At 50.5% G+C, this 26,476-nt stretch overlaps 10 protein-coding genes across 10 annotated transcripts; 6 read left to right on the top strand and 4 right to left on the bottom strand.

The window, feature by feature from the left end:
* Positions 1–41: 41 nt before the first annotated feature.
* On the bottom strand, positions 42–1,194 carry BDR25DRAFT_79655 (uncharacterized protein). The gene is made up of 2 exons (XM_033699060.1): positions 1,161–1,194; positions 42–1,111 (listed from the first exon to the last, which is right to left on the bottom strand). The coding sequence occupies exon 2, from the start codon at positions 955–957 to the stop codon at positions 376–378; it is 582 nt and encodes a 193-aa protein (XP_033542972.1). The 5' UTR covers positions 958–1,111; positions 1,161–1,194; the 3' UTR covers positions 42–375.
* Positions 1,195–1,383: 189 nt separating this feature from the next.
* BDR25DRAFT_328234 (phosphatidylinositol glycan class L) lies at positions 1,384–2,338 on the bottom strand (the record flags this gene model as incomplete). The annotated part of the gene is made up of 3 exons (XM_033692374.1): positions 1,384–1,903; positions 1,954–2,056; positions 2,122–2,338. 3 exons carry the CDS (start codon positions 2,336–2,338, stop codon positions 1,384–1,386), a joined length of 840 nt encoding a protein of 279 aa, XP_033542971.1.
* A 181-nt stretch (positions 2,339–2,519) lies between these two features.
* On the top strand, positions 2,520–3,347 carry BDR25DRAFT_79651 (uncharacterized protein). The gene has a single exon (XM_033699059.1). The coding sequence runs from the start codon at positions 2,579–2,581 to the stop codon at positions 3,272–3,274; it is 696 nt and encodes a 231-aa protein (XP_033542970.1). The 5' UTR covers positions 2,520–2,578; the 3' UTR covers positions 3,275–3,347.
* A 74-nt stretch (positions 3,348–3,421) lies between these two features.
* Positions 3,422–5,234, bottom strand: BDR25DRAFT_359911 (uncharacterized protein; the record flags this gene model as incomplete). Its single annotated transcript, XM_033696168.1, has 5 exons — positions 3,422–4,619; positions 4,678–4,829; positions 4,883–5,020; positions 5,081–5,123; positions 5,173–5,234. The coding sequence occupies 5 exons, from the start codon at positions 5,232–5,234 to the stop codon at positions 3,422–3,424; spliced, it is 1,593 nt and encodes a 530-aa protein (XP_033542969.1).
* Positions 5,235–8,134: 2,900 nt separating this feature from the next.
* BDR25DRAFT_238004 (uncharacterized protein) lies at positions 8,135–8,491 on the top strand (the record flags this gene model as incomplete). The annotated part of the gene is made up of 3 exons (XM_033685620.1): positions 8,135–8,232; positions 8,300–8,353; positions 8,398–8,491. Coding segments are annotated over 3 exons (246 nt in total), but the record flags the coding sequence as incomplete, so codon positions are not given.
* A 914-nt stretch (positions 8,492–9,405) lies between these two features.
* Positions 9,406–12,065, top strand: BDR25DRAFT_336666 (FAD-binding domain-containing protein). The gene is made up of 2 exons (XM_033693124.1): positions 9,406–11,631; positions 11,686–12,065. The coding sequence occupies exons 1-2, from the start codon at positions 9,671–9,673 to the stop codon at positions 11,768–11,770; spliced, it is 2,046 nt and encodes a 681-aa protein (XP_033542967.1). The 5' UTR covers positions 9,406–9,670; the 3' UTR covers positions 11,771–12,065.
* Positions 12,066–13,012: 947 nt separating this feature from the next.
* On the top strand, positions 13,013–13,450 carry BDR25DRAFT_190795 (uncharacterized protein; the record flags this gene model as incomplete). Its single annotated transcript, XM_033684278.1, has 1 exon — positions 13,013–13,450. A coding segment is annotated over one exon (438 nt), but the record flags the coding sequence as incomplete, so codon positions are not given.
* Positions 13,451–15,021: 1,571 nt separating this feature from the next.
* Positions 15,022–18,012, top strand: BDR25DRAFT_79625 (uncharacterized protein; the record flags this gene model as incomplete). Its single annotated transcript, XM_033699058.1, has 2 exons — positions 15,022–15,064; positions 15,248–18,012. A coding segment is annotated over exon 2 (2,760 nt), but the record flags the coding sequence as incomplete, so codon positions are not given.
* Positions 18,013–19,502: 1,490 nt separating this feature from the next.
* Positions 19,503–21,232, bottom strand: BDR25DRAFT_79613 (PH domain-like protein). Its single transcript, XM_033699057.1, has 2 exons — positions 20,892–21,232; positions 19,503–20,840 (listed from the first exon to the last, which is right to left on the bottom strand). Exons 1-2 carry the CDS (start codon positions 21,114–21,116, stop codon positions 19,659–19,661), a joined length of 1,407 nt encoding a protein of 468 aa, XP_033542964.1. The 5' UTR covers positions 21,117–21,232; the 3' UTR covers positions 19,503–19,658.
* A 350-nt stretch (positions 21,233–21,582) lies between these two features.
* BDR25DRAFT_269272 (P-loop containing nucleoside triphosphate hydrolase protein) lies at positions 21,583–25,501 on the top strand. Its single transcript, XM_033687156.1, has 5 exons — positions 21,583–21,904; positions 21,962–21,982; positions 22,038–22,984; positions 23,076–24,602; positions 24,662–25,501. Exons 1-5 carry the CDS (start codon positions 21,842–21,844, stop codon positions 25,392–25,394), a joined length of 3,291 nt encoding a protein of 1,096 aa, XP_033542963.1. The 5' UTR covers positions 21,583–21,841; the 3' UTR covers positions 25,395–25,501.
* The last annotated feature ends 975 nt before the right edge of the window (positions 25,502–26,476 follow it).

Genomic DNA, 26,476 nt, shown 5'->3' with positions numbered 1-26,476 from the left:
TTGAGAGTACGTTTACGGGCAATGAGGAAGTATTTATATGGGTCATAAAATTGAGTAGAGTTAGTGAAAATGGGCTTGTCTTGAAGGTACATGGTTAGCGATTAACAAAATGTGAATGCGGAAGTGCATTGTAGGCATGACGTGGTGTACGACAGAACGACGGAGGCTGGCAAACGTGCAATAGCGACAGCGAGAAGAAAAACGTGGAAGAAGACAGTTTGTAAGCTTTAAAGCCATACAAGAGGGGAAAATAATTCGCGTGAAAATGACTATTGCCAAAAGACAACTAGGTCATCTCTTGGTATCATTGATCAAAGTCGTTGACCTCGTGAAGCCGTTTGCAAGGTGAAACAAGGAAAGGAAACCGAGCTGTGCTCAAATGTCGGGCCACAGGCCATACATCTCCTCTGAGTGTTTGCCTCCCGCGCAAGATCGTGTCGAATAAGCCCAATCATCTTCGCTGTCATACTGGTTGTTTCCCGTGTTAGGTTTTGGTCTTTTCTTTCGGACAGATCTTGATATCGGTGAGCAAGGGTTGCAAAGCCCCTTCGAGCCAACCTGATCGGTGAACTTCCTGCAGTCTCTGCAGATTACGTAGGTTTCTCCCATGATCGTAACCTCCGCCCCCAACGGAAACCAATGCTGATCAACCCCGCAATCTATGCAAAATCTTGTATTGGCTCCCACGCCGTTGCGCCCTCGCTTGCCCTTCCTCATATCGTCCGTGAATTGAAGGAGATGTCGAAATCGAACGCAGCCTTTGCAGGTGAAGAGATCTCTGGAGGTGGCCCACGGGCTGGTTTCCGCTGCGAGGAAGTCTTGATGTGTTGGTGGCTTGATGATTGACGAAAAGTATTGGCTCGCACATGCTAGGCGAGCTCGGTCTTGGATATCGAGGAGATCGATGATATCCCAGTGTAATTCGACAGGCAGACGAAGGAGTGGAGAAGGGTTCATGATGAAGAGGAAGTCGTGGCCGGTTACAGGGCCCGGATCCTGCCTTTTAAATATTTGCGTGAGAGGGAAGTTTGAGCAGACTGCAAGGGATCAAGTCGTGAAGGGGAGGGTTGTACACGCAGCATGAGAGTCCGGGATAGCATCCACTCTCAATCTGAAAATGTCAATGCTGCATGCAGAACATGCGTCAATGTCACACCAACCTTCAGCTTTGCTTGTCATGGCGCCTAGGGGCCAGGCTGAATTTGGAATGGGCCTCGGCGGGCTCCATTCGCATTCCAGTGAACGTCATCAAATATATTATGGACACCCTGAGCGTGGGTACAGTAACTTGCAGGTTGTGTATCGTTTCTTCGGCGACGCCGCCGCAAATCTCATAGCATGCACTGGAATGATGGGAATGAGAGCTTTCGGGAGCAGCCGAACTTACAACGTCTTCTCCTTTTTCAGATCATTGAGTATCATGTATCTCGAAAAAGTTATCCACCCCCAGCGGAACCAGCGCATTTGACTCTCATGTGCTGTGGTCATAGCTTTCTGGGCAGTCCTGTAACCTACCGGGCCACTGATATACATCAATGGGGTCGGGAAGCCTCCCATCTCTTTCCTCTTTGCCACGGCGCCGGCGATGGTGAACGGCGAATCTAGCAAACTCAAGTATTTGCGAAAGATGTTGGTGGTTGTGAGGGTGTAGAGTTTAATGGGACAATCCCATCCGCTGTGGCTATGCATGAGCGATTTGAGGAACACATGTGCTCCGTTGAAGAGTGATTTGTGGTTCGGGTGAGAGGAGATGCCGTGAGCATCGAAGGTAATAATTGCGTCGATGGTTGCTTGCGGGGGGTCCTTGGAGGATATCGAGGCCATTTTCGGGGCGAATGCCGAGGTGAGCAAGTTTGATATCAGCCGAGGTTGCCACGTAGCCGTCATTGAATCCGGGAAGTTTCTACGGGCACGTTAATAGGCACTCGCGGCCAGTCTGGGCAGGAGCCTTGCTTGTCTTCGATAACGAGGATGTCATCTTCCCCGCGCAAACCCAGCTGAAGGCCGCTCTTCACCAGCTCCTGCTTCCTGATTTCGCCCAGCCCGTCAGCATTGCCTGTGAAGTAGCACAAATTAGCCCTTGGGCCGAAGGTGGTCGCAGAAGGATTGGACAAAACGTACCGCTGCTTAGGCACAGGATTTTGACGTGATTCCCGAGCTCTGGACGCGTCAATCCCAGCAAGGTGGGCGCAAAGAACATGGCCTCATCGTCAGGATGAGCTATGAGGAGGACAATGCGCTTCCCTCGCAAGGTGGGAAATGAGCTGCTGAGCGTGGACGTGTACACCCAAAAGCTAAAGACGATAACGGGCACAGAGGCCCAGGCGAGCCAATTCATTGTCATAGGCAGCTTGGAGGACCACTGGCTACCATGACAGAGGAACCGGCGGTAATATATGCATGCGGGACGGGGTGCGGTTGAGGTGGAGTGAAAGGATCGGAACCGGGGAAGGAAGCTTAGGCGCGGTTCGCTCTTTCCTTTCCGCAGAGCCGCTCCGCAAACTTGGAAAGCGCAACCACTCCACCGAAACTCGCCATCTCCGCCCAACAACACTCGACCATCATTTCTGCTGTAAATATGGCCGCAGGCAATCGTAAGGAACGGCGCGCAGCTGCCAAAACCGATGCCAAAACCAGCGGCCACAGTACCGGCGCCGCCCTTCAGCCCACCACTGAGATGGATGAAGCTGGCATCGAATACCTCCTCCAACATCCCGATCGCTCTGGCCCAAAGGGGAAAACACTTTTTGACCTTGCCGAAGAGCGACAGAGGGAACTCAACAAGGGCAAACCCGCGAGATGGAATCTGGATAATGACAACACCCCAGCGGGTGAGCGACCGTTCAACGATGGAGACCCCATAGGTCCGCTCGGGAATGCTGTGCTCTATTCAATATCCCTAGCGACACTACACTTGACGTTCGATGTGGTTGTGTACTCGCAGTACCGGGAGGAAGTCATATGGCCCGAAATCTTCCAGCGTGCCGGGAAAGCGCTCCCCGTCTTTTTTGCTCTGGTCTATCTTCTCCATGTCGACACTTCGAAGCGATTCCCTATTCTAAGAAACGTCTTCTTCTTGACTACCTCCGTTATTGCTGGTTGCTATATGGTCTATTCCGGCAACGTCAATGGCTACTTTCATGTCATGAAGACGGCACCGCCCATCGGTGCGCTCTGGGTATGGAGCGTAGTTGAAATGAACTTTGCATTCGCGTTTGCCAGTGTCCTCGCCGTCTTTGGTTACCTGTGGTGGAACGGGTTTGAAGCATTCTAGCGAGCTCATGCTCCTACAACCCCCATTCCAGAATGTCGCTGGAACGAAAAATCCCCCAATTCCTCCAAGCTGTACGTTCTCATGAATTTGAACCAGGGCTGCTCAAGAGTTGACCGAGCTAGGCAGATCTACAATATCTGATCTCAACTACAAATAGTCCGCTACTTTGGCTGGCAACGTCTTATACACGGGCTTCATAAACCCCGGACCATACCAATTCCCCTGTCCGTCTGACCTCTCCAACTGGAGCTCAAATTCGTCCTTGGTGGAACAAAAAATCTTCTCGTACGCTGTCCGAATATCCGCCTTCTCCCGGCCATATTTCCTCGCCTCCTTCCCAGACTTTAACATGTGCAGCCATTCCGAATCCTTGGGACTTCTTCCTGGGCCAAAATTCTGCCATACACGGATAATGAGTTCCTCATGTAAATTGTAGCCGACTTGGGACTGGGTCGGGCAGTACGGGCATTTCCGGACTGTTTCCGCGAACGGATTCACAATCTCCGGCTTAGAGTTTTGAAAAATGTCGCTGGCCATGTCGTGACTGCATATCTGGAATTGAAGCTGGTCGAGGAAGTCCTGTACTGATGGTTTATCGACCTTCACTTTCTGAAGGAACATAGTTGGTTGAGGCCGGAAGGTGTAGGTTGATTGTAGCAGCAGCTTATCCAAGACTATCTTAGGTGCGAAATCATACTTTAGAACAATTTCCGAGGCCTTTGAAAGGAGGCTGGTTCGCGTTCCTTGGCATTTCAGTGTGTTCAGACACACACCATGTGCTGCACCGAGGAAATGTCGATCCATAACTGCTTTTAGTAGACTAAAGTCGAGAATGTAAACGGGATAGTCTTGCAGCCCTATTTGCAAGCTTCCCCCCTCGTTCCTCATGCTAGCACCCATAATGCCGCTTAATCTCAAGTGTCGTCCCAAAAAGCCTCTGAGAGCCTCGTTCTCGGCCTTCTTCTTGCGTGAATGAAACATCTCGCACTGTTTACAGCGCCACCATTGTTCGCTGTGGAGATCCCTTTGCAATAGATCTAGCATATCCGCATGCTTGTACCAGCTAGCTTCACCAGCCTTGCTAGTCAACTTCCATGCTGGAGGCCCAAGTCCCAGTCCAAGTGAACGGCATGTCAGCGCAAGGCTGGCTTGATCGATTGGTGTCAGGTAGACAGCAATTGAGAGTAGCAGCTCTGCTGGAAGAATTTGGATAGGGGAATTAATACAAGGTGGGGCAGGAAGCTTATGGAATAACGATAATCTTTTGTTTGGGGGAAAAGCCTGGATGCCTGCGGTGTGTGTGGTGATGCTATTTTTGGACAAGGCGCCTGCCCCGAATGAGGGCCTTGATGATGGTGATGTGCCCCACTGCTTGTGAAAAGTACAGTTGCGATGGTGTCTACATGGAGGTTCTATCGTGGGTGGTGACATGGCTTGAGGTGCTGTTGGAGGAGTCTAAATGGAATTTTGATGTTGGGAAGGCTCCATCATTCGGCTGCCTTCCCCCTGGATATGTCACGTGAATAACTATCCTGCTGATTGGCCCAATCAATTGCTCGTTGAATCATGCATTGCCCTCATCAATCTGCCAACAACTTTCTCTCCGACGTGATATGACAGGCCAGGACATATGCAAGGCCGCTCTGATGTTGATTCTCGTCCTCTGTAGTTCGTTGGCAGCCATGCTGGCTTTTCGAATAAACCCTGCCAGGTTAACTTGTGGCCTCCATATATTGCAACCTTCGCCTTCATGTGATCAAAAGAAATAGGTAGGCTTAGAGTAAACTCAACGCAGAACAATTAAACTTTAGAGAATAGCTTGTAGTAATGGTCAAGATTAAGTGCACTCCTTTACCCCACGCCCCCACGACCTTCTTCCCAATCTAGCTAAAGGAAACTTAGCGAGGAAAGCCGGGGTTTGCAAAGAGATTCGATCTTCACAGGGCTCTGCAAATGACATACTGCCTAAGTTCTTGTTGTAGCTTGGCTAGTAGAGCGCATTTGAGGTTGTTCGCAAGGTGTTAGACGACCAAATTATTACTTCCCGGGGCATTCATTTACTATATTCTCTTTCATCTAAGTGCTACCTTATCGCTTTTTCATTATGGAATCAATCTGAAATCGTAGAAGTCCATAGAAGAATTGGATACTAGAACAGGTTTGAATCGTCCAACGAAGAACCCAACCCCTAATCTTGAGGACCTAGGCGACAGACATCCCAAAATATCCTAGATCACAGAGAGAATCATCCCGTCAGAATCAATCAAGGCATACAGCCTGCCAATGGTGAACCTGCTCTTAAACAAACGCGCGTTGGTCGAATATAATTTATTTTCTGCGATTAGTCTTGCGTTCTGATCCTGTCCACAACAACTCTGACCTAGATTGGGAACCCATCATCTCCCTAGGAAAAGGCGACCTGTTCTATGCTTTCCCTACTGCGCTACTGTGTGATTTCGAACCTAGCGTTGATTTGATAAAGGCAGAAATGTACAACATTGGTATCCATGGATTTCAAGCATCCTTAAGTCCAGTGAGCGTTTGTCGAAAATGCTGAAAGTAACTTACTCAATTTAGAAAACAGGAATTTCATTCTCCCCTCGCCAACCAGACAGTGGCTCAGCTCTGTGGAAAGAAAGCTGTGATGTCTTCTCACTAGGTGCCACTCCCTGGAGCTTGATAACGATGCAGAGCCCATCCGAGAGTCTGCTCCATTTTCAGGTACTACCCGATCTCCCAAACACCTAGTCCCTCGAATTTGCATTCTGCTCGAAAGTGTCATTTGGCTGCGTTATGGTTTGGATAGGCTTGATGATTTTTATGAACGCAAGTATAGGATTCGCAGAGGGAGCGACTTTTACACCGTGACCTCCTCATATACTGCTGGGGTGAATCCAAGAGTGTCGGCCTAGATGAATGCCATTTTGGAGTTCGGCCTTGGGTGTAACAAAGACACTGGGAGCGCACTGGGGGACATGGTTCAGTTAGTCCGAGATAGGCTCCTCGTGGAACTTCCCATGACGGTGCTGACCCTTCTCGGACTTGAATCAATGCTCCTCAAATTAGTAAAGAACTCTCCTATGTTCATGATAGGGCATTAATTCATCATAGGTACCTATTTTCAAGCCGAAAGGATGGTCTAACATCTAGTTCCGTCTTCCGAGCCTTTGTCCTACTGAGGATTGAAAGACAATTCTATCAAGCCTCAAATCAACGAGCTTATCTAACTCCTCTATATGTAAGTATTCCCATGCTTCGAGAAGAAGGGTTTGCAATTCCAGATACGCCAACACCTCAGGATACAGGCTATGCTTAGAAGACCACATATCGCGTACTAGATGGCATTCTGCGAGCAGGATACCAGCTAGGAGTGCAGTGGTGAAGAACTGGAGAACAATACCTACGAAGGCGCGACGGATTAGCGTACGAGATCCACAGGTGTTTCTAAGATGTGTTGGCAGCGGTGTACTTACTCTAGTTTGACATCGCTCACCTCCGGGAACTCATATTCGAGGACGACAGTCTACCAGCACTTTTTGGTTAGGCAAGCAAAATTTTTGTTGATAGCAATAGCCAGCACGTTGCAGGGAGGGCTTAATAGCGGATCTTCCCAGGAAGATTATGCATTGCAGATTAGTGGCGTAGAGGCGGCGTTTAAACTATCCAGGAGCCACTTGAAGCTGGATGTACACTAACCAAAAGGTTCTGATTTAGGACTGTTCCTAAAAGAAGAATTTCAAGATTTGAAGATCAATGCCCTCGAACACTATGCGATCGTTACCGTCGTCGAGGTTGCTCTGGATCTCCGCACCACACCAACGCATTTGTTGTTTTTACAGGCGTTGTGATAATCCAGTGGCATTCGGGATCGGCCGGTCCGATTACATCACCTGGCGGGATCCATTGGATCAGTGCCTTGACGAGAACGTTTATTTTCTCGAACTGGCCCGGGTTAAAGACCACGTGTGTCGCCTACCGTTACCGCTTCCTCAAAGCCCGATGATACACTATCACATGGCTAGTCCCGTCGGGTAATAGGTCGCTTATCCAGTAGAATTAATTTAAACCTATATTGGGGCTTTCTGATGAGGAAAATACCTTCCTATTCTTGGTTAAAAGAGTAGGAGTTTGTAGAGCAGACTCGGGTGTGCAATTAGCACGGTTCAACAAACTGGAGTGCATCGTCGGCATCGTTTAGTAAATGGTTTCCACTGGTCTTAAACCAGCGTCTTCTTGTGCCTTATCCGTGAGCCCGACCGTCACATGAGTCTCGAGTCCGAGTCTCAGGTACTCCTCTCGTAGTTGATTTTTTTTTGTTTTCAAACCACTTCACTCACCCACCCTTATCATTGTCAAAACCGTACCACTTTGCAGGCATCGTGCACTGTCCTGAATCGGGAAGCCAGGCGTTGCACTTGACTTATACTCCCAGTTAGTCGAACACCCCCAATATTCCACATCCAAAACAAGGTAAGCCTTCATGAGAAGGCTGCGAGAGGCTTTGGTTAAGCTCGTCCTCTTTACCGGTGCTGCCGGTCGCTAGAAGCAATTACGTGCGTTGATGCTGTAATGAGGATTGAAGACAAAGAAACAAGCCATTCCCAGTACGTATCATGTGTGCAGAGCTTCGTGGCTTGGGAGGGCGGGAGCTGGAACCTAGCGAGAAGGATATGCCAATTGCCTAATCCAGCGAACCGATTGAAATACACGGATCCGTACTAAACCTTTCTTCTCCGCAGTGAGACCTGGCAGTGCGACGCGGTGAACCACGAACGAGGGGGAAAATAGGCTGTGCGACTGTACGGAGAGCATCTAAAGCCTATCAGTGAGAAGTGCAACTAACATCGCGATTTCGGTTAGATATCCTGCGAAACCACGTACGGATTGTATCTGTCAGACCACAATATTGTAGACTGGATTATGGCTCAGGATTTGCTCTGGAAGGCGGAAGGGCATTTGTAACTAGGCCAAGCTACTATCCATTCGTGCCTGTACCTCTCTCTACATAACGTGGATGCTCCCGAGGCTTACACATTTGCGGGCTGTTAGAAGAATTGGATCGAGTATGGAGGATTATGAGTCTGCCTTCCAACGGATAGCTTCGGTGATGGGTGCCTGGAGAGTTTGCTGATCAGGTGGGTTGAACTGGTCGCAGACTCTGCGGGCGTAAAGTTGGGTCTAATGCCAAGGGTGAAGGGCCATGAACATGAGGTTTGAGTAGGCGCTGGGAAGGGCTGTGAGGACTTAGAGTGGTTGCGGTGAACGATTGGGGCGAATTCATTCAGGCATTCTCTTTAGCACTGGTGAATTGATTCGCAGAAGCCAGAATCAGGCCCAGAAACATTCAGAGTAAGCACTTCCCCGCCATGGCAGTTGTCTGTCCTACACGGGGCTGGAATAGGTATTTAGAGGCTAGGTTTGCCACTCCAGCGAACTGTGATCGGCTTTTCTCGGCCAATGATGACACAATTGAGTTCGAATCCAACAAGATATGCGCCTAGGCAATTCGTGAGGCCACCCTCAGAATCCCTCGTGGAGGCGGAGCGCAAAAAGTTGATCGAGGAGGCATGTGGGGCGGGAATCACACGATCTCCGTGTCCCTCTGACGCACGATAAAAGGACCTAGTTTCGCATGTTTTCAGGTGAGGAACTGGATGCTGGTTCGTCGGCACGATAGCGGCGCTGTCAGGCACAGCCAACGATAAGCGCCCCGTTCCCGAACGAGCGGGGGGCGGAACCAGAAGGCATGCTGCGGGCAGGCAAAACGCTGCACGATCGCTGCCCTGCACGCGCAACCAGGGCTTTGGGATAGGGGCATGCTCCCAACACCATATTGTTCCCCTCCTCCACCATCCTCCACCACCAAATATCCTTCAGCTCCACGCGCGGTTTCTGCCTAACGCCTTTTTTTGCCTTTGCGCGTGAGATTGAAATGATTTCAGCATGTGGGACTTGTCGAGCGGAGTCGCTTTTTTCTTCGGCGACCTGCTAGCTGTGATTGGCGCACGCTGGTTCGAGGGCTGGGGGCTGAGAAGGTAAGCCATTTGCCAAATATGGATGGCAGTTCGGGGCTAGAGAGCCGTATTTAAGAATTCAAGGCCCCGATGATGTATATATATCATCGAATCGAGGTGAGCTTTGAGTGCGACTGATTTCCTTGCCGCAGCCTGTTTAATTGTGAGGTTGCTGTACTCTACTCCCATCATTTCTGGCTGTTGCTTGTTTTGTGTGACTGGAGTTGTCGAAATTTCTTCCTCTGTATGCCCCGGTGCATTTCCTTACTGGTCCCCCATCTTATAAGATAGAAAGAGCTTGGAGGTACGCTTTTGAGGGGCATTGGCCGTATATCGTGCAATCCCGCAAGACTCATCCTGCTTGGCCTTGAGCCATAGCGGAATGATGAGCTCCATGGAGAGGGAGCCGCTGCTGGACGAGAAGTATGCGCTTCTCGACAGTGACCTAGAAGGAAAGAGCATGGCAACAGACATCAGAAGGAGGATTGAACGATGGCGACCCTTCTCCAAGCAGGACGGCATGCAGAGTGCTCGGCGCCTGCCCTCGACATGGCTCTTGATTTCTCTCCTGTGCGGCACCGCTATCCTCGGATCCTTTACTTTCTATTCTGCTTGCATATCCGGCACCCACCACTCTCCTATCTCCCCTACCGACGACATGACCCCCATCTCCAACTATACCTGCATCCCAGGAAAACCCTGTTGGCCCTCCGCGAGTCAGTGGGGTGCCTTCAACCACAGCATCGGCGGTAACCTCAAAATTACTGTCCCTTGGGCTGCCCCTTGTTACTCCGGCATGTCCAGTGAGGAGTGCAAGAAGGTGGCGACTCACTATATGGACGGTATTTCCCGAACCGCACAATACGGCTCTATGGAATTTCTCGACTGGGAAACTTGCGGGCCGTCGAATTGCATCCTCAACTCTTTCGCTCCTTCTTCTCCTGTCTCCGGGCAATGCCAGCTCGGTCGCCTTTCGTCGTATTATGTTGAAGCCCACACTGCAGACGATATTAGCAAGGCTCTTAATTTCACTCGGGAGCACGGAATTCGAGTATCTATCAAGAATACTGGTCATGATTACTTCGGACGTAGCAATGCGGCAAACTCTCTCGCTATCTGGACACACAACATGAAAGACGCGAAGTACTACAAGACTTTTCAACCCAAGGGCTGCAAGACCCAGTACACCAACGTAGGTCAAGTCGGTGCTGGTATCCAGGCTCAAGAAGCCTGGGAGTTCTTTGAGCCATTGAACATGCTCGTCACAGTTGGCGCAGTCAGCTCCGTCGGTATCGCAGGAGGTTTCGGACAAGGCGGCGGCCACGGACCTTTAGGACCGACGTGGGGACTGATGGTCGATCAGGCTATTGAGTTTGATGTCGTAACTGCCGATGGCAAGGTCCGCACCATCAATGAATGCACAGATCCCGATCTTTTCTGGGCTATGCGAGGCGGTGGTGGAGGAACCTACGCCGTTCTGACTGCCTACAAGTTCCAGCTCCATCCTGCGATTCCTCTGAACGTATACAGCTTCCAAGCCAACTGGACTCCTCCGACAGACATCACGGAATCAAAGGTACATCGCGATATCATAACAGCACTCGCTCGAAACCAAACCCTCTTTGCCAAACACGGTATCGCTGGCTACAATTTCCTTCTCCCTGATCACATGGTCTCACTGCAAATTCTACCTAGCAGTGACACCGAAGCCATAAAAGCGATCACAGCTCAATGGCACGACTTCCTCACATCATACCCTAACCTCACGATCCATGACAACACATACCACACCTTCCCCAAATTTTCCGAGTGGCACAAATTCTCAGAATCACCCTCTATCGCGCGCAATGGCCCTGTTGGTCTCGGTCTCGCTGAATCCGGCCGTTTCGTTCCCAAGAAGCTTTTCACGACTGAAGAAAAGATCTCTAGCGTTGTCAACGCCGTCTTATCTGCCATGCAAATATCAGTTACGAATAAAGGTGGTGGATCTGCTCAACTTTACGCGACGGGTCCTCTCAACCAGCCAGACAATGCCAAGACTGGAGTAAATCCGGCGTGGAGAGATTCCATGTGGGAAGTCATCATGGGAGGAATCTGGACATCCAACACCCCTCTCAACGTTCGAACCCAAATCCAAAACACCATTTCGGCGTCGATACAGCCGTTCAAGGCGATCACGCCAGATGGTGGGTGTTATATGAATGAGGGGGATTGGACCGAAGAGAACTGGCAGCAGACTTTCTTTGGAAGTAACTACAATAAGCTGCTGGCGGTGAAGAAGATATATGATCCGACAGGACTTTTCAATTGCTGGAAGTGTGTGGGCTGGACTGGGTATGAAGAGTAAGTCAAGCTTCTCTATTCCTTTAATGTCGTGTTACTAACAAATATTCGTAGTCCTATGTACTCGTGCTACGCACAGAGTGGAACATATCCGAATCCTACCATTCCTCTCGGTCCCGCAGTATATGAGTATGAGTAGTTCTTAACGTTGCGCTTTCTAAATTTTAGCTATTCATACTAGTTGTTTTGCCCCAGGTGTTCTCTTTGCCTATTTCAATTTCGCATCGCCGTGCCAACTATTTAGCATTATGTAAAACACTAGGGTTTAGAACATCTTCGGAAGGGAATGGAAAGTTTCGCATGGGTAAAGGCGACGGAGTAGGGAGCATGATCGAGGTATTTCGGTTTGTCTATACCTTACACCTATTATCCTCTTTATATGTCGGTGTTCTCTGTAGCATATTTCCAAAGAATCTATCTATATGATCTTTCCCAGAGTATCTCGCAACTAACAGTCAATTGCCATGTCCACTTCAAATGCCACCTCAACTATTTCCCCCAGCTGAGGCTAGGCGGACGGCTTACATTTCGCCGGAAAGAAATCGCAAGCGCGCGTATCAGCGTCCGCATCGATGTTTCCATCGCCAAATGCAGACCTCATCGCACTTCTAGAATTCCCTCGAAGCGGCAGAGACAAGGGTAGCCGGAAGTTTCAACTTTCGACCAATTAAAACTCACAAATCTGTCTCTCGCCGTCATTCTATCAGCGATACTGGAGCCAACAAACTTCCCTCTTTTCATTTTCCTTTCTTTTGTTTTTTAAAGAGGCTCTTTCTACGCCACAAATATCTTTGGGGAAAGTAAAATTTCGCCAGGTGGTCAGAATTAACCAGTAAAACTGCACAATGGGATGACGTGCGAACGTGTTGGTACCTTAACAGGACAAAGTAAGTCTTAGAAGGCCTACGGAATCCTTATCACAACATTCAGACAAAGCGCCACCAGAAAGAAAAGGGAATAGACTTTAAGAGACAATGGGTTCTCGGCGGGGAGTACAAGAAGGACCGTTTGGAAGGAGGGTTTTTTGTAATTTACCCTTTTCTTCTCCAAGAACGTCCATTTGCGATTCTGAGAATCCAATTTTCTCTAACAAATATAACAAGAGGCTACTAGCTAACATAGGAGGAGGCACGAACGAATCTACGATCTACGACTCTACGATTTAACGTTTATTATCTTTACATCGACAACGACCGCGCACGATTTCAAATATATGCCCTTTTCACGCATCAATAAGATACCCAAAACCATGCACGCCCTCCTATCCCTCCTCCCTCTCCTCCCTCTCCTCACCGGCGCCCTCCCCCATCCCCGTCCCCAAACCGACGGCCACCCAGCCTACACACCTAGCAGCACTTTCACCGCCCTTGCACCGACTCCAGGAAACGCCACAATCCTCAATTCCTGCTCCTACCCATTGTACATCTGGTCCCAAGACTCGGCCTCATCGGCCCCTTCTTCCACCCCCCTCCTTCCTAACACCATCTACCGCGAACCCCTGCGAGCCCCCTGCCTCCATTGCGGCGTTTCGCTCAAAATCTCCAAGAACCCACTCCACGCAGACCAAATCACGCAATTCGAGTACAGTCTCAGTGACGATGCCGTCTGGTACGACATCAGCCTTATCGATTGCGTGGAAGGGGATGACGCGAGTCACTGTCCTGGACATGAAGCTGGACTTCAGGTAGTTGCGGGAACGAATGATTACGGGTGCGGAAAGATGGAATGTAAGCCGGGAGAGACGTGTAAGGAGAGCGTGTATTATGTCCCGGTGCCCGGGCAGAAACAGCCGGTTGGGAGGTGTAATCGGGGCGCGGGTGTGGCATTTGAGGTTTGTGCTGGGTTGAGAGGGATGTGGTTGTAGGGTTTTGGGGGTTGAGCTTTGATTGGGCTTGGGAGATTGATCATGGGGTTTTTTTGTGGATGTTGGGTTTCGTTCAAACCTGGGGTTTTGGTTACTTTTTCTTTAGAAAATGAGGTGGGAGTTTCTGTGAAAGCAAAAGGCTGAGCGGCGCTTTCTTTACATCATAGTACGGTCGAATTGCCGGAGCTGGAGCTGGCAGTGCAGAGCTAGACCGACCCTTAACATCAGAAGATGATACCATTCTTTATCATATCCTCAATCTGCTTGGGTTCCCAGGTGAGCAAAGATCTATCACACGTGCGCTGCTCCTCGTACTGGCCAATAAATTAAGATGATCTGCAGCGCTAGTCTGAGGCTGAAAAGAAAGATGATGTGGGGGCCAAATATCAAATCCCGAGCTCTTCACGCGTCAAACCCATTATTATGTCTTCTTACACAACCTCGCGTCCAATGCTGCCCGTGCCGAGCTTTACGTTAGAATCACTCGTCACCTGCAATGGAAGCGTCCGCGTCTCCAAAACGATTTGGTCGTCATCGCATTCCCACGTTCCCCGAGAACCGTGGTAACGATGGAGACGAGGACAAGGCCCTGGTCTTTAGAGATCATGCCGGAAAGCAGTTTCTGTTTCCTTTCGAGAACTGCAGAACTTGGGATGTGAGTCTCCCCTTAATGAATTTTAGCCACATTCTGAATAGCTAGCTAAATTTCATCACAAGTCGTTCAAATCGTTGGTGCAGCAAGCCTATGCACGGACTGATGACGAAACCATGAAGAAAGAAGTCGAGGAAGAGAAGTTTGACATTGAGACTAGCCTCGGAGAGGTAATTATGCCTATTGTTTGGGACTCTGTGGTTAAACCGAAATTTGTCGTCACGCTGTCTTTTTGGAAACGGTCGAGTTCGCGACCTCATTCTTTCAGTAGTCCACGTTCCGATGAAATTATTATTCAGAAGGATAGGAAACCGCCAGGATTAATAGTAAGACGTCGGGAGGCTGAGCGGCGGGGCCGATCAAGATCGAGGTCAAGATCGAAGTCAAGATCGAGGGCGAGTTTGGATCGAAGGTCTAGGGACAGATCTCTACGAAGACCATCTCCAGTAGTCCGAGAGGTGGTTCGGATTGAAAACGAAGATGAAGAAGAAGTAGGATATAGATATGAAGAAGAAAATGACGGTGATGATGGCGATGGCAATGACGATGACGACGATGCAACACTCACAGAATCCGAAGAAGAGTCCGAACCTGTTCCTACCCCTCCACCTCCACCTCGGACCATTATTCCACCCAAAGACCGCGATGGAAACATCCTCTCGTTCTCGTGGAACACTAAATGGCGCCACCCGCAACTAAACCCAAAGCTTGACGAGGGCACGAAGAAACCCCGCGGCCTCCGCGAGATGAAGCTAGAGAGCCTCAAGATTCTAAAGGCCCGTTCGGTTATGGCAGAGTCCAGAATGACGATCGAGATTCACGTGCTTCCTGGGCCAGAGAATGCATCGATTTCGTCGAGTGTTTCTGTCCGTTGGTATCATCTTCACGACGATCTTTTGGATTTCGCTCAGTTCAAGGTGTGTGGTTCTTTCACCTCGAATTCCCTTCCTTCGTTTAACTTAGGCTTTCTTCGGAGGTTTTCAATCTGAGATTTTACTAGAACACATGTGTGAACATCCAAGGTCTATCCCGTCGCTTGCAACAACTCACAGCCAAGACCCTAGAGAGAGTTGAGAAAGAAAAGCTAAAGGCATTCCTAGACGGCATGTTCATCGAACCCGGGACTGTAATACGAGGCGACGAAAGCGAACGAGATGATTCCCAATCCGTAATCTTCTCATGCGTTCCGTACTTCGACATCCAAGTCCCCCCGAAAACCACGCTAGGAAAGACGGACCGTCTTCACCCTCCTCGGAGTCTCATGCAGTCTTACTACCCCTACGAGCCACTTCGAGAAAGAGACATGGAGCAAGCTTTCAATAAGTTTGGGAATGGACCTACCAACAGCATTATTCATGTACCGTTACTTTGGATGATGAATATTGGCTCGCATGCCGTCGTCACTTGTGGACACAAACCCTTGTCTAGCGAATTCGTCAAGTCTATCACGGTTGTGGAAGAAGACGTTAAAGCGTTCAGCATCTCACAGAATGGGAAGTCAAGAGACACTAAACGGAGCGATATTACTAGTATCCGACTAACGGACTGGACCGGTCGTGTTCTTATATACTCTCTTGACGAGTGTAGGACGTACTTCGAGATGGAGCAAAGACTTCGGGAACTCAGGTCTACTGCATGGCGCCAGAGATCTGAAAGCCTGAAGTTGTTGTGGAACAAGGAGAAAGGGGATGAGAAGGTCACACCTGGAAAGTGGCTTGACATAATACAAAACCAGAATGCCATTTTCATCGACCTTTCGACTTTGGATGAGGAGAAAGAGAAAGAGCTGGATCTGAAATGGAAGGAAGGAAAGCCTGAATCATCTCTCGGTGCTGTGGTGTCGAAAAGTGCGATCCCGCCATTCTTCTTCTGGTCACATATTTCAATGAAGGAAGATGGCAAGCCCGACTTCAAATCCCCCCCGGCAAACATGAGCACTAACATAGCATCCAACGCAAAGGAGCAAACAAGGCAGCAATTTGACTTTATTCCACCGGAGGTACGTCACTCCATGGAATGCCTCGAGAGGGTCGAAAAGGCAGTAATGTCAGAAACCATGTCTGAATATGACGCCATACACATTGTGGAACGTTCGTTTACCTCGACCAAGTATTACTCTTCCATTCCGGAAGAGACAATGGTGCAACTACAGGATCGCTTCACCTCCCTTTTACAAAACGTAGCGAACCTGGGGAAGGGCCCGTCAACTCGGACGAGACATCAGACCATTGTCGATGACCAGTGTGCCAAGATCACCTCCTCTGCCGCAGAGCTGACCGACCTGGTTAATTCAATTCTGAAGCTATTTGTATGGGACGTAGACAAGAGCACAATGCTGCGAAAAGTCTGGGGCGCTATGGCAAACGTTGCGAAAATCACCGGCCAGGTGCAACAGCGCCGCCCGTCCAGCGAACGTGACGCAGCTGAATACACCGACCCCGAATGGCGCTCTCCAGAATTCGGTGATCGTAAATGGTTTATCCGTACGTGCCACAACACTTTTCAAAAAGGCAAATACACTCCACTGCCCGGGAACGATGCTCTCAACCAGACCATCAAAGCATGTAGAAGATGTCGACGTAATCGTGCTTACGACGACCCGAACGGCGCTCTGGAGCACTTACGAGTTCACCTAGCAGGGCCAGCCATTTCTGGAAAATGGGCAAACCCAGGGCCGCATAACACCAGCGAGAAAGAAGCCGACTCCGAGTTGCAAGGTTGGATACGTAATTCGGGACAAATTCTCGTCGAAGAAGTAAACGCCGGCTTTCTCGCGATATTCGAACAAGCCAACGACGAAGCGCGCACGCTTCTTAGAGAAACACGCGAGCTGGCTCAAGGTGTCACAGACACCGACGGGAAAATGTCAGATATTTACAGTTTCCCACCTGAGCTTCATAAGACGCTTCAAAGGGTCGTTCAATTTTTCTTCGCTGTCGAACGAGCGGTGTATTACACAGAAGAAGTTTACGAGAATAAACTCACAAACTTTGACGATATGGAGTATATGCTGCCGTTTTCCACGGAGGGTTTGCAAGTCCTAGGTCGCTTTTGCGATGGCGTGAAAACCAGTATAGCAGCAGCAAGGAAAGATCTTTGTCTCATGGCCCATTCTAAAGGCACATTTGACTACCTAAAGCGTCTTTCTCTAGGCCCAGAGTATCTGTGTTCGTGGCTCATGAGAAGACTACTTGTCAAGCCCGTAGACAACAGCATGGCAGTCGCAGACCTCTACTATGAATACCTCTCCACGCTCCAATTTACAGTCAACCACCGCCCCTCCAAACGCCTCCTCCGCAGCATAAAGCTCCTTCAGGAAGAACTCTCCGCCCTCTCGAGTATCAATGCTTGGCAAACCAAACTCATAGAGTCGTATGCTGCGGTCCTGAATCCCACAAGCTATCCCAATGACATCCCCTCCCGCGGCGCTATGTTCCCGCACGAACGGCTCGTACTCCAGTCGTGTCTAGAATCGCTATTAGACGCTAAAGCCGATTTCAGCGAGATGATAGAAAAATGCGGTCCCCTCTCTGAAAGCACCAAGCAATCGGCAGAAATCAACGAAGAAGACCACGGAAAAGCGATTCTTGTCTTCACGGTTGTCACAATCATCTTCCTGCCCCTATCATTCGTAACATCCTATCTCGGAATGAATACTTCGGATATCCGCGACATGACCAGCAAGCAATCGCTGTTTTGGGAAATTGCGATTCCGCTGACTGCCGTCACAATGGGCAGTATCCTTTTGATCGCATATAATGGCGATGAGATCCGTGACAATATCGCTAGCTATGCGAGACTTTTCACAGGAAAGCAAGATACGCGGACGAGCGCGCGCGGGATTACAGTCGCGCAGAGGAAAAACGCCGCGGCTAGACTTACGTCGCCGTCGAGTTCGACTCTGGATTATAAGTCGTTGGCCGATGAAGCGGAGTTCGCGCCGCCGTATACACACAACGATATTGTATTACAACGCTACATCCGCTCCCTCGGCGGCGTTCAAGATAACCCGAATAAAGCTGGAGCTGGGCAGGGGACATATGGAAATGAAGAGGATTGGATCTACGCGGATTCAAATGCGAATCCGTTCTCGGAATCGAGAACGAAAACTGATACACGATGGTGGACGCAAAGGGAGCAGATGTACAACGCTCCTCCTCCGGCTCCACCCCCTATCTCCAATAAACTAGCACCTGAAATTCAAATCCGATCCAATCGACGCCGAAGCTACGGCCAATACTCTCTCCCTCCCCGTCCTCCACCCCCACCCCCTCCTGCACCCTTCTACCCCTCCACCCAGACACAAACACAAACCCAAACAAACCAAACCTCCGCTCCCTTCCTCGATCCTACCGCCCCCACCTTCCCCAAAATCCACAAAGGCTATCTCGACACCGCCACCCTAGCTACCTACAAAATCCCCTGGGAATACGACCCTAAGGATCCGGATTACTATATTCTATTGCGCGAGATGGGGGGTGGTGAGTGTGAGGTTTTATTTCAGCATACGAGGAATCTGCGGGAGAGAAGGAAGAGGAGGGGGAGGACTGAGGCGTATGAAGGGGGTAGATATGGTGAGGGTAGATATAGTAGGGCGGGGGGGAAGGAGTATGAGTGGGTTAAGAAGGGGCATGGTGGGAGTGGAACACGGGCAAGGACAAGAACGGGGATGCAGGGGAGGGGGTATTATTACGATTGAAGGGCAGGGGGATATGAAAATGGAGATATAGAGTTAGCTAGCTGGTGTTGGATTGACGAGTGAGGGTAGCATGGCGGATGCGTGTAATAGTAAGCCGTAGTTGGGTTCAGGTGGATTAGGAAGAGAGGGAGGAGAATACGTCTGCGAATGCCATCACGCAGGTCTGATCTAAATAAGATAATTAGCATGTACGTGCGGGCAGTCTGGGTGAAATGAATGGCTCGAAATTCTTCAATTCAAACTACCGCATAAGCGATACACCTCGAGTCCACTTCGCTCCATTCCGCTCCACTCCCCCTGAGCCAACCCAATCTAATCCAATTCACGACTTCTGTCATTCTTTTCTGTTTTTCCATCCAACATCCAATCGACTCCACTCAATTAAAATATTACTATACTATGTATTACACTACACTACAATTACTTCAAACGCATGGAACCGCAGATAGCCCCGTCCCCATCAACAAGCCAAGCCCAGCATTCAATGCAGTGGGGTGTTGACTAAGCCAACTTCGGTGGAGTGGGATGGATATCATAAATCATGTCAATCGTGTGGACGCTAGGAGAGGTGCAAATAGACTACTGTGGTAGATAGGGGTGTAGTATCAAGCTCGATGTGGTAGTAGAAGTGTGGTTGCGTGACTAACAAAGGAAAAGGGGTAACTATGTTGTGTTGTGTGGTATTTACCCCGGGTATTTACAGGGGTCGGGGGTGGAGGTATGGCGAGTAGGTTGCGATTTGTGCCAGAAGGAAGAAATCGGCAGTTTCATGATCTAGTCAGAGAGACCAATAAAAGGGGTAGTAACATCAATCACTTTTGATTTTGGGAGTTTTGTGGTTGTGCGCTGCTTGTGGTTGCCGCTGTCGTTCCTTGGAGAGGCCGCTGCTCGCTTGCGGATCTTGTTTTCGACGCTGTAGGTTGCTGGATATGCTGTTGTTGCGATCCATTTGTAGCTGTAGTTGGCACTCCTTGAAGAGGCTGTTGTCCACTGGTGGATCTCGGTTTCGGGGCTGCAGCCTGCTGAGCATGTTGTTGGGCGCCGGGCGCATTTGGTGTTGTGGCAATCACTCTCGGTTGCTCCGCTTCCTTCCTCTTCACCAGCAGACTTTTCAACGCGCCAAGCCACTTTGCCAACGAGTCCTCACTCTCGGCACAAAAGCGGAAGTTCTTTTCTTCAGAGATGATTTGGATGCAGTATTTCTTGCTTTTCGACACCGGGTCGATATCAACCGCGTTAATTATGCTCGAGAACGGTATGATGAGGTTCGCAGAGTATTCTTCTTCGTTTTTGTAGAGGCCGAGGGTCTTGGGACGTAGCACGACCCATACCTTCTTCCATTGCCGAACGCCACCTTTGGACTTCAGCACGTAGAGCCAGCCGTGGTAAATAACGCGCTCGTCGTCAGGTGTTGCGCCGATGTTGCTCCCTTGGCTAACGTTGCGGTTCTGTGGATGGGAATCTCGCGGGAGGGAGATGGAGGAGCTCTGGAGAGCGGTATGCAAGGCTCCACCTGTATCGGAGAAGTCTGAGAGTGAGCCCATATCATTGCCGGAGTAGTTCACGGTGTGCGAGGTTCGTCGCGCGCTGTGCATGTTCTCGGGGGCGATGGAAGTGGAGGGTCTAGGCTCAGCTTCAGAGGAGCTTGATCCAAGATGCTCGCGTTTCGCCCGATCAAAGCCCATGAATGTATTTTTGTTTCCAGACGGGCTCATGAGGATCATCTCCTCCTCTTCCTCGTCGATGCGCGCCTCTCTCCGAATAGCCTCGACCCATTCCTGTGCATCTTGCTCGCTAGACGCGCCGAGGTGGTAGTTCCGAGAGGGTGAAAACAAGCCGAACACGTGATCCATCTTTTTCTTGGAGTCTTTCTGGCGCGCGACCGCCGTAATTTCTTCAGAGAGGGTAATCTGGTGCCGCAGCCTGGTCTCGGCCTTGTCTTTGTAGATGGAGAGGAGGTTTGGCCGTAGGACGAGGTAGATAGGCTTCCACGACTGCCAAAACCGTCAGTAAGCACTCTAGGAGCTCTAATTTTGGAGGCTTGCCTTGGTCTTGCGCGTCCTCTTGAGCACCATGCCGGACTTTATAACGCGATCGAATTCGAAGCTCCCGTTCTGATTGACGGGCGACAGAACCCCGACATTGCCGTGATTAGTTTTGAGAGTCTCTACACGCGGATCTAGGAGTGGCGTTTCGATCTTCATGCCTTTAGGGGCGAGTGGGCGGATGGGGAAGGGTTTGGAGGGTGGTTGTGGGATGTGTTCCGCCATGGTCGAGGTGAGCGACGAGTGTTCTACATGCAAAAGGCAATTGAGAGGCACGCGAGGCTAACAGCGTGATATACGCATGTGCTGGTGCTAGCTGCCCGTGACTGCGGGGGGTTATATGGCGGTGGTGTTATATGAGGGAGGTGCTAATTGAGCAGGCGAGACAGGGGAGATGCCAGAAATGCATCGAGCAGGGACCGCCGCCAGTGAGGGATGAGGGCCCAGACAGAGGACAATGGACAAGGTACTTATGGGAGGAGCCGTGGACAAGGCGCGAAATTATTCTCGAGCCACGGTTGACGCGACCTGGAGGTGGAGCTCAAGCAGCAGCGCCGGGCGGTTTCCAGTGGCTCACGAGGACTGACGTCTTGTGCTGCCGCCGCCGAGCCCGCGCCACACCCTCCCGCTGTTTTTGGCGGGGTTTCGGAGGCGTTTCTGGCTCCAAAAAATCTCCCCTTCGCAACCAACCAACCTTTCTTCACCCCCCCCCAACTGCCTATTCCCTATTCCACATCGCCTCCCCTTCATTCTGTTATTTTTGATCCCTGCACTTTGAAACAATATCCGCCGTTGAAACTTCCTCTCCCTGCGCGCGGCAATACCCTTTGGCCACCGACCGCCTACTCGCTTTTGGCCAGAGTCAGCCGCCCGCACACTGCCCACAGGAATTTCCACGTCCTGCCATTCCGCGAGACAGAGAGACAGAGAGGAAAAGAGAGGCAGTCGACATGCCGGTCGTCTCTCCGGAGAAGCTTGTCTCCCTGCAGCAGGCGGCCGAAGACATCAGAAACGTACCTCAAACCTCCTTCTTCCCTTCATCTGAAGATCCGGACTGACACGCCCACCAGATTTGCATTCTTGCACACGTCGTGCGCATTGCCCACCCCACTCCTCCCTCTCTGCCCCACTGCTAAACCCATCTAGGATCATGGCAAAACCTCCCTCACCGATGCCCTCATCGCTACTAATGGCATCATCTCCCCAAAATTAGCCGGCAAGATAAGATACCTTGACTCGAGACCGGATGAGCAGCTGCGAGGCATCACAATGGAGTCCTCCGCCATCTCGCTTTACTTTTCGCTACTTCGGAGGTCTCCCCCCGAGGCTAACCCCCAACAAAAGGAGTTCTTGATAAATTTGATTGACTCCCCTGGACATATTGACTTCAGCTACGAAGTTTCCACGGCCTCGCGCTTATGCGACGGCGCTGTTGTCCTTGTAGATGCTGTCGAGGGTGTGTGCAGCCAGACTGTCACTGTGCTCCGACAGACATGGATCGAGAAGCTCAAGCCTTTGCTCGTGATCAACAAAATGGACAGGCTAATTACAGAACTGAAGATGAGTCCGACCGAAGCGTATACGCACTTGGGCAAGCTGCTCCAGCAGGTGAATGCGGTCATGGGCAGCTTCTACCAGGGAGAGCGAATGGAAGACGACCTCAGATGGCGAGAAAAAATGGAAGAAAAACTGAATGCGGTTGCAGCTGAAAAGGCTAGCGCCGGCTCATCCTCGGTCCTTGAGAACGGAGACAGCATAGACACCTCGAACACTCCCGCTGAGTATGAGGAGAAGGACGACGAAGACATATATTTTGCCCCCGAAAGGAATAACGTAATCTTCAGTAGCGCCATTGACGGGTGGGCCTTTACTATAAAACAGTTCGCTGGACTGTATGAACGGAAGCTAGGTATTAAACGCTCTGTGCTCGAAAAGGTATTGTGGGGCGACTTTTACCTAGACCCAAAAACAAAACGAGTCCTTTCATCGAAGCATCTCAAGGGCCGCCATCTGAAGCCCATGTTTGTGCAGCTAGTGCTCGACAATATATGGGCCGTTTATGAGGCTACCACAGGAGGTAACAAAGGGAAGGGGTGCGTGGATTTCCTTTTCCTTTCCTTTTCAGTCTCTCCTTGCTTTGTATTGTACATACTACTAGCAATATACTCATTCATGTCAACGCAGAGATCCCGTAATGGTAGAAAAGATCACCAAGTCTCTCTCCATAACCCTCCCAGCACATATCCTCCGCTCGCGAGACCCACGTACTCTCCTGACTACGCTCTTCGCAGCCTGGCTTCCCCTCTCTACTGCACTCCTGGTCTCTGTAATTGAGTACCTTCCTGCTCCGCCTAAAGCCCAGGCCGATAGGATGCCCGAAATTCTAGATAACTCTCCAGGGGCTGACTTCGTCTCCCCGGAGGTAATATCTGCCATGACCGACTTCAAAACGTCCAAAGACGCACCGGTGGTCGCGTATGTCAGCAAAATGGTTGCCGTGCCTGAAAGCGAGCTCCCGCAAAACAAGCGCCGAGGTGGTGCTCTGAGTGCCGATGAAGCAAGGGAATTGGGACGAAAGAAGCGTGCGGAAATTGCGCGCCAACAGGCACTGGCGAACGGTAATCAGGATGTCGAAGGTCTCACCGACGCACTTGGTTCTACTAATGTGAGAGAATCTAGAACAGAAACTCCAGAAATAATGGAAGAGGCGAAAGACGGCGCTGAACAGCTTATCGGCTTCGCGCGTATATACTCTGGAACTCTGAGTGTTGGCGATGAAGTCTATGTCCTTGGTCCGAAGTTCACACCCGCGAAACCGCATGCCTCGCCTGAACCGCAGAAAGTCAAAGTCACAGCGCTATATCTGATGATGGGTCGCGGCTTAGAACCGCTGACATCAGTCCCCGCTGGTGTCGTCTTCGGAATTGGTGGCCTTGCAGGCCATGTGCTCAAGTCAGGAACGCTCTGTTCGCAACTTCCCGGATCGGTCAACCTCGCTGGTGTCACCATGGGCACCCAGCCCATCGTTCGCGTTGCACTAGAGCCACAGAATCCGTACGATCTGGACAAGATGATCAAAGGCTTAAAACTACTTGTGCAAAGCGATCCATGCGCCGAATATGAAGTCCTCCAGAGTGGAGAGCATGTCATCCTCACGGCAGGCGAGTTACATCTGGAAAGATGTCTGAAGGACTTGCGGGAACGGTTCGCGAAATGCGAGATCCAGGCTGGTGCTCCAATTGTCCCGTATAGGGAGAGTATTGTGGCGGCGGCGGAGATGAATCCACCGAAAGATCCAAATTTACCGCGAGGAACCGTGGTTGGCGTCACCACGAGTAAACAGGTTTCGGTGCGCTTGAGAGTGAGGCCACTACCTGCTACTGTAACAGAGTTCTTGGGCAAGAATGCTGGAGCTATTAAGCGTCTATATGCCGAACGTCATGCTGAAGAAGAGCGCCAGAAGAGTGGCGCAGAGACTCCTCCGGAGGGCACCGTTGCCGAAGATGGCATGGAAGAGGCCGAACAACTGGAGATTGGTCATGTGCTCAGCCTGACGGAATTCAAGCAACACTTGAAAGAAGCATTCGATGAAGCGAAAGGTCAAAAAGAACTATGGGATGGAGTGATTGAAAAGATCACAGCCTTTGGCCCGAGGAGAGTAGGTCCTAATATTCTTGTGGATGCTTCACAGGGTGGGATTTGCGGGAAGGCGTAAGGCATTCCATTCCCTCGATTATATACTATGAATTCAATGCTCACAATACTTGCAGGCTTCGCGAAGCGTCCTCTCACCCAAATACTGCAAAACCATCCCCAAACGACCGCGACCTCGCGCCCTCATCCCTAATTGACAAAATCGCCTACACCTTCCAACTCGCCACCGCGCAAGGCCCCCTCTGCGCCGAACCCGTCCAAGGCATTGCCGTTTTCCTCGAAGACATCACCATCGCCATCCCCCCCTCAGAATCCACCGCTCCAGACCGAATAGGTCGTCTCACAGGCGAAATCATCAAAACCGTCCGCGACTCCATCCGCCAGGGTTTCTTAGACTGGAGCCCGAGAATGCTACTCGCAATGTATTCGTGCGAAATACAAGCCTCAACCGACGTCCTCGGACGTGTCTACGCTGTTCTAACTCGACGCCGCGGCACCATTCTCTCCGAAACCCTGTCCTCCACCTCCTCAGCCAGCACAACCGGCAACCAAACCTTCACCATCAACGCACTCCTGCCCGTCGCCGAATCCTTCGGTTTTTCGGACGAGATCCGGAAGAGAAGTTCAGGGTCAGCGTCTCCGCAGCTTAGGTTCACAGGCTTTGAGATGCTAGATGAAGATCCGTTTTGGGTGCCGTTTACCGAGGATGAGTTGGAGGACTTGGGCGAGTTGGCAGATAAAGAGAATGTGGCGAAGAGGTATATGGATGGAGTGAGGAGGAGAAAGGGGATGTTGGTGCTTGGGGAGAGGGCGAGGGATGCGGAGAAGCAGAAGACATTGAAGAGGTAGGGGCTTTAGAGAAAGAGTTGGTGGGAGGTGGGTGGTTAGAGTATATATTTGGGGGGTTGGGTTGTTCGGCTATGGTTTAGTTGTGGTTGCTTTTCAGGCTGTTTGCAAGATAGATGAAATCCCTAGAATCAACAATGTACCTATCAGATTTTGATAGGTAGCACGAATGCTTCAGTGCTTTCAAGCTAAGAACGATACTTCCTTCCGATACTTCCCCTACATCTTCTTGCTTCAAGGGTTCGACTTTGCCACCCGGGTTTTCCGCATCTGCGTCGATGGCGGGTGCCGTTGTTAGGTCGGAGTCTGTGCAGGCCAGAGCTCTATAGAAGGAATCTTTCTACAGTATTGGGCACCCAGCGGGTGTAGAGAGAATAATGAGACAGCAAGGAGTGTAGAGGATAGATGAAGGACACAATGATGGTGAAGGCATGGCGATGGCAATGATATGCTCAAGTCCTCCTTGACCCACCGCCCACAGGCAACATAATCAATGAAAGGAACAATTCACCAGAGGACAAACCGAGACATTGAAGACAACGAGGGGAAAAAAAAAGGTCGCTGAGGGGATAAATATGACAATGAAGACACAGATATAGACACAACAAGGAGCTCAATACCCTCTTCCTCAACGCACAATCCAAGGCGACAGAATCAACGAACCGCATCTCACAAGTAGGCAGTTCGGCAAAGATGGGGTTGGTGAAGCCTCGGAAGGAGATTCAAACCAAGACCCCTCCACGTTGTGTAATGCAGGGGATCCTGATTGGCCAGCAGTCTTCGTGATGACAGTGAAACCAACAAGGTCTATCAACTCGTTAGCATGTTTTATTCAACCTTCGGGTGAGGATGAGAGAATCCTGCAAGTGAGACTGGGAGTCGGCGTTCGGACCGCGACGGAACTCGCAGGGCGTACGGGGCAAACTGTTCGGTAAGCTAAGCTAAGACGTTGAGGGTTAGTGCAGGTAGTGGAGTTTGGGGCTGAGCGACGAGACAGGCAGCAGGTGGCACAGCAGCGGCTAATCATGGAAGGATTCATCAGGCCTTATTAAATGAAAATAGTACGGGGTCTTTGTTTTCTCTTC

This window comes from Lindgomyces ingoldianus (genome assembly GCF_010093535.1).
Source record: "Lindgomyces ingoldianus strain ATCC 200398 unplaced genomic scaffold BDR25scaffold_35, whole genome shotgun sequence".
In the NCBI taxonomy this organism is placed as follows: Eukaryota; Fungi; Ascomycota; class Dothideomycetes; order Pleosporales; family Lindgomycetaceae; genus Lindgomyces; species Lindgomyces ingoldianus.
Note: the sequence above shows the minus strand (reverse complement) of the source record. Positions and strands in the feature narration are given on the sequence as shown.

Coding starts and splice junctions, on each gene's coding strand:
- BDR25DRAFT_79655 (XM_033699060.1), bottom strand. CDS start 957: ATGAACCCTTCTCCACTCCTTCGTCTGCCTGTCGAATTACACTGGGAT.
- BDR25DRAFT_79651 (XM_033699059.1), top strand. CDS start 2,579: ATGGCCGCAGGCAATCGTAAGGAACGGCGCGCAGCTGCCAAAACCGAT.
- BDR25DRAFT_336666 (XM_033693124.1), top strand. CDS start 9,671: ATGATGAGCTCCATGGAGAGGGAGCCGCTGCTGGACGAGAAGTATGCG. Junction 11,632..11,685: donor GGCTGGACTGGGTATGAAGA/GTAAGTCAAGCT, acceptor AAATATTCGTAG/TCCTATGTACTCGTGCTACG.
- BDR25DRAFT_79613 (XM_033699057.1), bottom strand. CDS start 21,116: ATGGCGGAACACATCCCACAACCACCCTCCAAACCCTTCCCCATCCGC. Junction 20,841..20,891: donor AGAGGACGCGCAAGACCAAG/GCAAGCCTCCAA, acceptor CGGTTTTGGCAG/TCGTGGAAGCCTATCTACCT.
- BDR25DRAFT_269272 (XM_033687156.1), top strand. CDS start 21,842: ATGCCGGTCGTCTCTCCGGAGAAGCTTGTCTCCCTGCAGCAGGCGGCC. Junction 21,983..22,037: donor TTTGCATTCTTGCACACGTC/GTGCGCATTGCC, acceptor AAACCCATCTAG/GATCATGGCAAAACCTCCCT. Junction 22,985..23,075: donor GGAGGTAACAAAGGGAAGGG/GTGCGTGGATTT, acceptor ATGTCAACGCAG/AGATCCCGTAATGGTAGAAA.